Raw genomic sequence first — 12,996 nt, 5'->3', positions numbered from 1 at the left:
TGGAATGAAATTTCTCTGCACCAGGGAAAACAGGGACTGAAGCTGACTTTGGTGGTGCCCAGTGGGCCTTTGGAGGCTTTAGCACAATCAGTGCTTGAGTCTTTTAGACTAGACTGCTTTCACTTGTCAGTGAAGCTGCTACGTAACTTCTTTCTCAAGCCTCATGATGTAGTTTTCCTTTCTTTTCAAATGCTGCATCCTAGTTATATGATCACTGACCATCATCAGAATGGAAAGCACTTGAGGGCTGTTCCAGGAAGGGATTGAGGTCCCACAGATCTTATTCTACTAGAACTTCTTACAGACACTTACCAGTTTATCATTTGGAGGTACAGTATATCTATGGCTGTGACATTGGGAAATATGCAGAACATCGATTTGAATCTCACAAGGTGCAGACAAATAGTTCATTAATTGGTCATTATTTTGTTTGTTCATCCTTCATGCTACTGTATCATGAGCCATGTTTTAAGTACTAAAGAAATCATGTTACATAAGGATGAGTAAAACAAATCCTGATTTTGTGGCTGCCAGTCTTGTGAGAGAGATGGAAATTAACTGGAGAGTGCTTGCAACCAAGACTGAGTTTCTGAATCCTCAATGGCAACACAGAGTGTGACGATGAGGCCTTTAGACTTGTGGTATAGTATGTGCTGGAGGAAGTGCGGCGAGCAAGTAGGCTGAGAGAGGTGATGTGGCTGAGTCTCAGACAGGGAGAAGACCATGGTATGCATTTAGGCTAGAGGGCAGGCACAGAGAGACATGCAGGGACTTGGAGTCATAACTAAGGAAGAGCTATCTGATGGTCAGATCTATGGGAGGTGATGGTAAACTAAACAGTGTGCTGGGCTGGTAGATGAAGGGGAATTTGAGCTATTTAGGAGACAGAATAAACTAAGAGATAAACTCAAGCATGACTCCCAGGTGTGTGGTTTGAGGAAATGAACACGGTGCTATTTACTGTGACAGGAAATAGGAAAGGATCAGGATAGGAGAGAAAGACCATGGGTTTGATTTTAGACAGGTTAAACTTGCAAGAGGCAGTGGTCAAGCAGGCAGTTGGATTTGATAAACCTGTGATGATAGATGAATTCTCCACCAACTGTCTAGTGCTTTACAAATTACGTACACCTGACCATTTAACATTAATTAAAATAAAAGTATTAGATGTCTGGAGAGATGCTTTTCCAGAATGCTTGGGTTCAATTCCCAGCACCCATCATCCATGGTGGGTGGCTCATAACAGCGTCTCCAGAGGGATCTGACACCACCGCCCTCTGCAGACATCTGTACTCATGTACACACAGACACACAGACACAGACACAGACACACACACAGACACACACACACACACACTCACACACACACTCTCACACACACACTCACACACACAGAGAGAGAGGGGGGGGAGGGAGGGAGGGAGGGAAGGAGGGAGAGAGAGAGAGAGAGAGAGAGAGAGAGAGAGAGAGAGAGAGAGCAAGTCTTTAAAACATTTAGTCTCTCTGTTCTTCTAGTCACATTTTAAGTACTCAATAGCTCTGTGTAGCATTGGGTGGAGCTCACAGGCAGAAAGCGGCATTGACAAGAAGGAGGATTTGGGGTCTATCTTCAATATAGGGAAATTAAAGCTCTTCGTAGCTAGCAACTTAGATTTTTAACAGCCCAGTTCTCGAGCTCAGAGAAGCAGTCTGGGGTTGAGAATACAAAAACTTGGTGCCTGTATGGAAAAGATTTAATAGCATAGGAAGAGGGTGATCAGTGAAGTGAGGAAACGGAAGGGCTGAGAACAGTTACCTTCAACATGCAAAGGCCAGCGAAGAATGGTTTCAAAGGGCACAGAAAAGACACTTTCAGGCAGAGGCAGAAAGAAGAGAACATCCTTAAAAAGTCAGCAGAGAAGTGTGTACAGAGGAGAGGGGAGGAGCAACAGCCACACAGCCCTGTAAAGAGAGCCAAGGGTTATTCCATCAGTGACAGATCCCTGGCTACTCCAGCAAGAGCTGTTTCAGTGGATGAGATGCAGATTAGATGGGGACGGAGAACTCATATTACGGACACGTCTTCGAGTATTACTTCTACCCCTCTGCGTTACCAATTTTGAGTATTTTGTCATAAATATGACAAGGTATACATAATGTGCTTCTCTCTTAGGTCAAGATAAGAAGGAGGCCATGTGAGTGCTCGAAGGGGGCCCTGATAAGGAGTATCATTTAGCTTTACAACCACAGAATGTGACAGAAGCTGTTTCTTTTTTTGTAATCTAGATTTTAGAGAGCACACAAGGAGACAGAAAAGTATAGACCTCCATGTACCATGCACATGGCTCCAACCCTTCATCCTTCAGCCCTGCCCTACAGGAATGGAAAGGTTTTTAAGTTCTGAGAGCAACATGATTACCTGAGTGTTAAAAAAGAAATCGTCTTTGCTTAGTGTGCGTGCACACACACACACATACACACACACACACACACACATAAACACACATAAACACACACACACACACACACACACTGTATATCTTGGGCTCAATCCATTCTTCTGTCACAGTCACCCAAAGAGTTGGGAATAGGCTACTTGTCCATGCTAGAAAATAAACACTTAAAGCCTTCCAGGCCATACAGGTTCTGTTGCAACTGCTGGGCCCTGCTGTCCCTCTCTAAAAGCAGCCCTAGACTGTATAGTAATAAATGTGTGTCTGTGTTCCAATAAAATATTATTTATAGACTGAACTTTTCATGTCATTTTAATGTGGCACAAATCTTTGGATTCCTTCCTTCATAACTTAAAAATGTAGAACCAAACAAAACCAACCAACCAACCAACCAACTAACCAAACAAACAAACAAAAACATTTGGGATGAGGGCTGGGGGCACAAGGCTGGTGACACATGCGTAGGCATATCATCCTGACTCCTTGAGAGGTAGAGGTAGAGTCAGGAGAATGGCAAGTTCAAGACCACTCTGGGCAATTTAGCCAGATCTGCATCAAAATAAAATTTAAAAAGTGAAAAGAAGCCTGGAGATACAGTTCAGTGGTGTTTTTCTGTGTTCAATCATCAGTACTGCTAAACAAACAAATCAGAAAACAAAACAAAATAATCTTTTGCTCGTAAGCAATATAAAAACAGGTGGAGAGCAGATAAGGCTTGTAGTTTGTAACTGGTTAAAGAAGTGGTTTTCAGCTTGTAGATCGAGACCCTTTTGACAAACCTCTAGCTCCAAAAATATTCACATCACGACTCAGACAGTAACAAAATTATAGTTATGAAGTAGCAACAAAAATAATTTTGAGGTTGGGGGTCACACAACATGAGGAACTATATTAAAGGCTCACAGCTTTGGGAAGGTTGAGAACCACTGGGCTAGAGAATGATAGGAGGTGCAAATGCAGGAAGACCTGTCCAAGACAAGAGTCAAAAAGGTCCATAGACCTAGGAGGCAGATGTACAGGGGCCAGGAGGGAGGGAAACGGAGATATGCTAAGTACCAATGATTTTGCATTTATTGAAGTTCCTACCATGCTCTAGGTACAATGTTAAGGCTGAAGCTTCATAAGGTGTAAATATTTCTTGCCATCAAATCTAGTTGGATGTGAGCTTTTGTCTATGTCATGTGACCAAGGCTATGTGGCACCATGGAACAGAGAGAGATCAGTTCCTCTTGAGAAACATCAAATAACACTTTCAAGAGTCACATTTAGGTAGGAACTTCAAGCAGCATAGAAGCCTTGTCACATTGCTAAGTGCTATACTTAAAGTACAGAATATGAACCTCAGTGCCATCTCTTTGCCTTTGAATACTGCTAATTAAGGAGGATGCTGGGAAAAAACTGCATAATTTTATAGGTCAAGGAACCATAAAAATATCTATAGTTGACAACAATTAGTTGTGTATTTCATTAGCAAGAAATTTTGAATGTTTCCAGCATTCCAGTAATGGTAAATGTCTGAGGGGAAAATATTCTAGTTAGTTCCATTTTATCATTAGACATTGTATATATATGTTGAAATATATACTGTACCCATAACTATGACAATCATTATGCATAAATTAAAAATGCATTAAAGGTTATATAGATGGAGTGTCTGGGGAGGACAATTGGAACATTCAATTGCCCTAGATGCTCCAGGTCCTCATCCCATCTTCTGACTCATACCAGTCTCCATCTGGTACAGCTCCATGCCCCTTTCACTATTTTAAGATGCCCAAAACAAGACAGTCTGAGGCCCTTTGCCTGGCTGTTCATACTACCCAGAGTTTGACTCTTCATCCATTTATTCCTCGGAGACCTCCTCTGGTCACCCTGTCTAAATCACACTGTGCAATTCAGTTTACTTGATTGCTTTCTCCTTCCTGCAGTATTTATAATTATATCATCCATTTGCTTATTGTCCAGCTTCTCTGCTCAGAATATAAGCTTCAAAAAGGGTCTCCATTGCCTTTAAATAGTGCCAGGCAAGATATTGGCATGTAAGAGTTCAGTTTGTTCTCCGTATCTACAGGCCCTGCATATGCAAAGTCAATCAACTTTAGCTTGAATATTTTCAGGTAAAACTTGTGTCAGACCTGAACTTGTATAGACTTTTTTCCCCCTTGTCCTTATTCTTTTTAGAGGATAGTAAGTATTTGTAAGGAATTTTCATTGTATCAAATGGAGTGACTAATACATAGCTGATTTAAGGTAAACTGAAAGATATGTACAAGTTATATGCAATTTGATTGACTGATTGGGTTTTGCCCAAGTTGGTCTCAAACTCTTGATTCTTTGGCACCACACTCCCAGGCTTGTGATTACAAGCATGTGCCTCTGTACTCATTATGCCAGGGATTGAGCATTTGAAAATGTTGGCATCTAGGGGGAAACCAGTCCTCCATGGATATGGAGGAATGATTGTAATAGTAAATCAGTAAGAAAAGTAGAAAGAGGGCAAGGAAGACAACTGAGGGGAAGAGGGGAAGAGGAAATTGAAAAGGTTCAAGGTCTGTAGTCTCTTATAGACAAAGTAACATGGAAACACATCTTCTGAGGGAGGAGAGGAGTCTAGGTTTGGAACATCTGTGGGAAATGGGCCAGAGTAGCACAACGAAGACACAAGCCGAACAGATAGGTAATTGCACTTTGCCTAAGGGTGGGGTGAGGTGAAGAGAGAAGGCAGCTCCTCCCCGACCAGTTTGTGGTAATTTCATTTATCTTTCTTGCAGTCAAATACAGAATTACGGGGTGGGGAGAACCAAGTTGAGGCTCTTGGAGGAGTAGGAATGTGAAGGTAGGAATATAGAAAAAGCAGGAAGCTTGGAAGGCAGCTCATCTGACCAACTTGCCTAACAGCTATGTGTGGCTTACACAGAATTGAAGGGAGTGAATGGAGGCACAGACAAGGTTTCTTCAGTTTCCTGCTACTATGATTTGAAAAAAAAAATCCCTCAACTATAAACATAGCTTCTATTTGGCAGCTGGAAATTCTCAGTTGGCTGGAAGTGAGTTTCAGGACAAACTGCCAGCAACCGTCCTTTTCTCTTTCCCTTCCCTTGGGCAAGGCATTTGAGCAAACAGCAGTAAAAACAAACAACTGGAGTTTACTAGTCACATTCTTCTCTTCTTGCTTCCATTTTCACTGGGACAGTTTTCTTAACTTTTAATGATTTACTTATGTTTATTTCCTGTGAATTGATGTTTTGCCTGAATGTATATCTGTGTGAGAGTGTCAGAGCCTTTAGAGTTATAGTTGCAAGCTGCTATGTGGGTGCTGAGGATTGAACCCAGACCCTCAGGAAGGGTAGCCAGTGTTCTTAACCACCGAGTTATCTCTCCAGCCCTAGTTTTAAAAATATTATTATTATTAATTATTAATTATTATTATTTGACCAACCCAGTGTTGCTAGTGATCATATTAAACTTAATGTACTGTTGTATGTAGTCAGTTTTCTGGTAGTAATGAGATAAGGGCCCCATTCCTTGACCCACTGAGAACTGGAGCATTAGTGACCAATAGGAATTCTTTTACTGAGCTGGGCAGTGATGGTACACACCTTTAATCCTAGCACTTGGAAGGCAGACCAGGTGGATCTTTGTGAATTTGAGGACAGCCTGGTCTGAGTTCCAGGACAGCTAAGGCTACACTGAGTGACCCTATCTAGAAAAATCAAGCTAATCAACCAACCAACTAACCAACCAACAACTGAACAACAACAACAAAAAGAGTTTTTGTTTTGTTTTTGCTTTCTGGATGACTGTATGTAGACTTGGTTTTATTGTCCGTTCAACTTTGTTTTGTTCATTAATGGAGCCACAGTTTTTAGAAGACCTACTATATAATATTTTGATAAATTTTACTGAGTAAATCAAGGTCTGGACTTCCTTTACTTGACCCAGGATAATCTTAAAATAAATAGACTTTGAACTAGGTTTAGTTAGAGTATTAAATTCTAGTTGTATGAGTTATAACTTCATATTTAGATATAGTAGTTGGGATGATGTCAATTGGGAGTTTGATGGTGATTTTTGGCAAAGGATATGTTAAAGTAAAAAATAATTATTCTTTTATTTGTTGTTGATTTATTTGGAGATAGAGCATGTAGCCCAGGCTAACCTCAAGACCCGTGATTCATCCTGTCTTAGCATTCCCAGTGCTGGGGTGACAAGCATGTCCCACTACAATGAGTGTTCATTTTTTTCTGTTTACTTCATATTAAAACCAGGAGTTTATTCATGTTAAACAAGCACTCTATCACTGAACTCTCCTTTCTCCCTCTCTCTCTCTCTCTCTCTCTCTCTCTCCCTCTCCCTCTCCCTCTCCCTCTCCCTCTCCCTCTCTCTCTCCCTCTCCCTCTCTCTGTCTCTCTGTCTCTCTTTATATTTTGAGACCTATTCTGCTAAAGCTGCCTAGGCAGTCCTTAAATTTGGGATCTTCCTGCCTCAGCCTTCTAGTACCTGGAAATATAAGCCTATGCCACAGGTCAATTTTAATTAAAAAAAAAGTGTTATTTGAAGTAAGGTCTTATTCTTTTAGGTCAGGCTGGACTTGAACTCACTGCAATTCTCCTGCTTCAGCCTCACAAGTTTTGAGATTACAAACAAGTGCATGGCACAATATTCAGCTGGCTCCATTCTTGAAGCTTGAAGCTTGAATCTGGATGCTTCATTTCGTTTTAGGGAATCTTCTGTAATGATATTAGCATTCCAAGTGAACTTGCACGGGCTACTTCATGTGAAATGAGCTTCATGGAGTTAGTGTTCCTGAAGTCTGTCTCTCTGGATAGTGGAAGAAGACTCCTCAACTAGCTCTGCCTCCCTATCTAAGAGAACCCTTGCAAATTTTCCAGAGTGAGTTTCCACTGCGCAAAAAAGATGATTCTTGTGTTAAGAGTGTTGTTTACAGGGCGTGATGAGCTGAAGAGCGTCCCAGAAAGCTGTTTTACCCATTTTCAATTGACTGTAATGTTCAAAACACACGAAACCAGCCACTTGTGTAACATTGAAGTATTTTTTTCCTTCTTACATAGAAGTAACAGGACTTTTAGATGAGGCCTTGGACATTGCCTGAGGAGTGAAAGGAAGGACAAAATTCGAGAGCTCCTTCTGTCAGGAACGTGCTCGGGCCAGGCAGACTCGCGAGTCTTCATCTTGTGGGGCGGTCGGTCCCTCAGGGCTCCCCGAGTCAGGTGTGTGAGGTGGCGCCGCCCTGGCCCCACTGCGTCCGGCGCCTTGTGGCTGGCTCACGGTTCCTAAGGCAAAGGGCTCAACTCTCTTGAGCAACTCGGGAGTGCCAAGGAGCTGAGGGACACAGCCTTGGGATTCATCCCAGTGTTTTACGATTATTGTTCTCCTGAGGCACCGCCTTCCCGTGTATTGACTCCGCCTGGAGGCGCGTTGGGGAGCAGCTCCGCAGCCTACAGTTTCCTCCCCAGGAGTTCCCGCCCCCTCTGGCACCGCCCCCAGAATCTGCGCATGCGCCTGCCTTTGCCGCCCGGTCTGCGCTCCACCCCTCCCTTCCCCCCGCAAGCCTCCGGGCGCGCCGCGGGCGGGGCTTCGCGGGGGGCGGGGCTAGCACGCCTCCGTGGGGACCCGACAGGGATTAGTTGGTTTCGCCGAGAAGGAGGTGGGAGTCGCGAACGCCGAGACAAAGCCGTGGCCCGGGGACTGGCGAGGGGAGTGGGCCCGGGGCTAGGTGGCGTCCCGGTCGTCTGAGAGGACTCCCGCGCCGCTGCCTCGCAACAGGTCTGCCGCCGGGCGCGCGGCCTCGTTCTCGCTCAGCTTCCCCGGCCCCGCGACCCCCGGGCCACTTCTGCTCGGCCAGGCCGCAGCCAGATCCCTGCTTCCATGCGGTTCGGGTCCAAAATGATGCCGGTAAGCGGGTGGGTGTGCTGGAGCCCGGAAGTGTACGGGGCGGAGGGGCCGGGTCAGCGGAGCCAGTCTAGCTCCGGGCTTCGGGGCTCTGAGGCTCAGTTCCTCCCTTTCCCCGAAATGGTCTCGATGCTGCCTCGTAGGCAGCGTGGCAGCCTGGGCCGCTGCTCCAAACTTTGCCTCTCGTATGAGACCTTTGGGGAGCTTGTTTTGAAGGTCAAGAGCCGGCAAACCTTGTTCTTAATTATTTTGAAGCCTTATACTGAAGTGAAGCATAACGCTTGAAAAGGCTTGTCTTTCTTTTTCTTTCTGCCAATTTTTTTTTAACTTACTTGAATTTCGATCTGATGTCGGCGATAGCAGCCAAGTCACCCTATCTATCTCTTTGTGGAAACAGGTTTTAGTAAATGCAGCCTTGAAAGTTTTAGTTCGGAGGAAAACTTCTGTGCCTCACTCCCCTGGCTTTTTTCTGCAAGACCTCTAAGAAAGATGAGTGAATTCTTTTGGCATTTGACTTGGCCAGCGTCACAGGTGACTTGCAGGTTGGATGAAGGTGTTTCTTAAAAGTGCCCTTTCCTTTAGAGCACAAGATCTGGTTGGTTCTGGTGGCTTCCTGCAGCCGTGTATTTATTTCCTCGTGGGTGCTGTATTTGCTCTTCTCAGGCAGGATTAATCACAGTCAACTTAAGTCTTTTTTAAAAATAATACTTTTAATATATTATTTGAAAATGTCACTTGTTGTAGTCATATTTATCCCTACCCCCCCCCCCCACTCAACTCATGTTCCTTTTTTTTTTTTTTTTTTCCTGGTTTTTCGCGACAGGGTTTCTCTGTGTAGCCCTGGCTGTCCTGGAACTCACTCTGTAGATCAGTCAATTCATAATTCATGTTCTTAAAGCAACTTTTTTTTTTTTTTTTTTTTTGCTTTTGTAAAACCCAAGGAATACAGTGTTGAAATTTGTATTTAAATGTTCTGTTTTGTTTTCGTAATTACACATGCAGAGTATACTATATTGTCTCTTTGCCCCTTTGTGTTTTGGAAGGTGTTCCTAAATATTTCTACGTTGGACACATACATAATAATTTGGTTATTTGGGTTTAGATGGCTTGGGATGGTTACTATTGCTAAGAGTCGAGATATTTGGAGTTGTTAACATTTTGTAACTTCTGGTTTAGTCTGGTTTGTAACTTCTGGTTTATTAAGTTAGGGCTTTGATGTAAGTATCTTAAAATACATACTTTGATAATGATAGACTGTTTTGTTAACTTCTTTATTCTTGTGTTTTATTTCACTGTTGTGAAACACCTTTTACAGATTGCCATCAGCTTTCCCTAACTAGTAAAAGCAAAAGAATAGGTGTTTTAGTTGCAGGGTGATTTCTTTCTGAAAGATCAGTTTAATATCAAGGTACCTTTTGTTTTTTGTTTTATGTAGGGGTGTTTTTCTCCAAACTACATAGCAGATTATCAGAATTCTTGTAAAAAGTTATGAATCTTGGGACTAAAATTAATTAAGCAAGTATGGTGGCTTTGACTGCTTTTCTGATGTTGGAGTAGACTTAACAGGAGAGGTGGAGAGTATGCTATACTAGCTTTGAGATTTGATGCCCTTTGGAAGTTTGCACTGATCCTAGATGTTTAGGAAAAACTTGTCTCTCATCTATATCATCTGTATCTTGAGGTTGACATGCCAGTTCTTAGGGTGGTTTGGAAACTTGGAGTCACTGTGTATGAAGGACAGTGCCTGTTTTGGAATAGGTGCTAGATAAAACTCCTGAATTAGCAACAGTGATTAAACAGTGATTCTTAGTCTGTGATAGATAAAAATATTACACATTTTTATTTAGCAGTTGCCTTTATTTAGCATCCTTGTGTTCTTTTTACAAGGATTTATTTTATGTGTGCCTATGTACTGTGTGTGTGTGCCTGGTGTCCACAGAGGTCAGAAGAGGTCATCAGATCTCTTGGAAATGAATTTATGAATGGTCTTGAGTGGCTATGTAGGTGTTGAGAATTGAACCCAGGACCTCTGTAAGAATAATAAGTTCTCTTAATGGCTAAGTCATCTTTCCAGCACCCTAGCTTCATGTTGTATATGTCTTTATACTTGTGTTATTAGGGTACTTGAAAATAAAACTTCTGTATGTGTGGTACTTGGGATCCAACCCAGGGCCTTGTATTACATGCTAGACAAGCATTCTGTCACTGAGCTATAAAGCCCTTAAAAGTATATTTTGGTTCTTTGAGATAGGATCTTGCTGTGTAGTACCTGGCTGGTGTGGTACTTACTCTGCAGCCCAGGCTGTCCTTTGGCAGTCCTCCTGCAACAGCATCTGGAGTGCTGGGATAACAGACATGGGTCCCAGCGCTGGCTTAAGACCATTTTCTTAAATGTGGTTTTCTTTTTTAGCTTTTACAATGCTTGGAGTAGTAGTCTAGCATGAGTAAGGTTTTGTTCTATTAGTATTACTTTGGAAAACTAATCAGTTTATCAGCAAAAGCATCATACTAATGAAAAGACAAGCATTCAGAACATAGACCAGTTGCCTTGACACTTTTTTAAATGTAAAATATACATAATTTATAATTTTTTTTCAAGTGTACTTCTGTGGCACTGAACACGTTCCTTGGTTTGCTTTGGAAGGCATTTTTGAGTTCTACCGAACTATATCAAATATATGTAAACGGATGGTATTCATGTATTTTGTTACAACATAGTGCAGACTCAAGTAGTTTTCCTTTATGTGGCGCATGAAATGATAATTGGCTACAAACCCAGAAGTACCAGAACACAGAGTTTTGGTAGGCTAACTAAAAATAAGTAGAGAGTCACAGTGGAGCTGGTGAAAGGGCGCTGTGCTGGGAATGACGGTCTCTCTTGTTTTTAGATAGATACCTGCCATGGTTAGCATCTCTTGTTCTGTGGTATCCCCACCACTTAGAGTGAGGAGAAACTGACTTCATAGTCGACACCTTACCTTCAGTTACGGAGGGTTATTTGTACTTGGAGAGAGTGGCTTTTTAGGGTTCCATTCATTATAATTGATTTTTAAACGAGCCAATTATCCAAAACAAAAATTCTCATCCACTTGAAAATTATACTAGATTTCTTTTATGTATTACTTTCACTTGATGAAGTGTTATATTCCAACAAAAATATGGTTTTATGAAAGAGCTTACATTTGCTGCTCTTTTCAGAAAACAGTTTCATGAAAATTTCTGTTCATATCTGCTATTGAAATAGCAAGTTAAAAAGCCAACATTACCTATGGAAAACCCCACTCCACAGAAGGCCAGAGGGCTTGAATTTGCCTGTATGGGAGCGAGCACTTGGCATACTTGTGTTGACTGTGGCCTGTGCTGCCCTAGATTATCTGCCAGTGTCTTGTACACAGTGTGGCTATTGTGAGTGAGGAGCTGAACGTGAAAAGATGATTTCATTTTAATTATGTGTAAATGGCTGTATGTTCCTGGTGGTGACTGTCCTGCATGTGCAATCAAAACAGATGTCATCATACCTTAGATAATGTTTTCCAGACACAGTAGTTTATTTTAAAAGCTCAGTTGACCTGACCATGGTTTAGTTTTAAATTTGTGCCATGTTTTTTGTCAGTGCTGCAGGTGCGTAATTACTTGGAGCTGATTCGTAGTGCTGGAAAACAAAATCTGGTTCCTTGAGCTGGCATTAGGTGAAGCAACTTTGTTATCGCAGGAACTCCTTTAGCACTTTTAACACGTGATCAACAGCTTTTCTATTTCTGTAGTTTCGCTTTGTGCAAAGCCTAACTTCTGCTTAAACACTGTATTTTTAAAAGTCTAGTTTTATTTGCCAGGATTTTCCAAGCTGAAATTGTGTTTTCAAAAAAAAAAAGTTTTTGAATTACAGATCTGGAGCATTGAACCTGTGTGGTTATGCTGTGCTCTGAAAGAATTCCTTCCAGTTAAATAGGAATATAAGAAGGTGGTGTGTGTTGGGTTTCATTCGAGATCTAAGTTTGGGCTAAGTTCTTAAAAATGAGTTCCTGTCTCTAGAGAGTTGTAGTTCTCAAAGGGTGTTGAATCATCTATTTTAAAAAGTGTGCAAAAAATCTCACATTTCATGTGTTTCAGTTTTGTGGCCCTGTGATTTCAATTATATTACATGTGAAACACTTTTGAAATTTTGTTTTGTTTTCATTTCAGAGAAGTCAGACTTAGTATAAAGAAATGTAAGCAAGTATGTGCTGCCTCATATTTTAAAAACTCAAGTGAATTAGCTTATCTGGAAGGGGCCTTGGAGGGTCATTCTTATTCTTCTAGGAAGAGCTGGCAGGCCCCTCTGCCTCAGACAGTGAGGACTTTCTCCACTGGAGGTGTTTTTTTTTTTTTTTTTTTTTTTTTTTGTAGAATATCATTAAGAATCATTTAATTGATACTTTTAAAAAAAATTCATTTAATCTTTTTTTTTATGATCCACATTTTATCCCCTTCCCAGTCCACCCTCTGACTGTTCCGCATCCCCCCTGACCCCACATCTCCACGAGGATGCTGTCACCCTCTCATTCCCACTCCCACACCTCCCTGGGGCCTCCAGTCTCTAGAGGTAGGTACATCTTACCTGACTGAGTCCAGACCCGGCAGTCCACTGCTGTATATGTGTTGGGGGCCTCAT

The 12,996-nt window shown here is 42.0% G+C and overlaps 1 protein-coding gene across 2 annotated transcripts in view; it reads left to right on the top strand.

The window, feature by feature from the left end:
• The first annotated feature begins 8,073 nt into the window (after window positions 1–8,073).
• The window catches only part of Tp53bp2 (tumor protein p53 binding protein 2), a 57,765-nt gene continuing 52,842 nt past the window's right edge, over window positions 8,074–12,996 (top strand). Inside the window, exon 1 of one of the 2 annotated variants that reach the window (XM_028789304.1) lies at window positions 8,074–8,348. In XM_028789304.1, coding sequence (XP_028645137.1) covers window positions 8,322–8,348 — 27 coding nt within the window. In that variant the 5' untranslated portion in view covers window positions 8,074–8,321. The remainder of the gene's footprint in view (window positions 8,349–12,996) is intronic. The other variant, XM_028789305.1, reaches the window with a different exon arrangement.

This window comes from Grammomys surdaster, unplaced genomic scaffold (assembly GCF_004785775.1).
Source record: "Grammomys surdaster isolate TR1022 unplaced genomic scaffold, NIH_TR_1.0 125808, whole genome shotgun sequence".
Taxonomy (NCBI): Eukaryota; Metazoa; Chordata; class Mammalia; order Rodentia; family Muridae; genus Grammomys; species Grammomys surdaster.
Note: the sequence above shows the minus strand (reverse complement) of the source record. Positions and strands in the feature narration are given on the sequence as shown.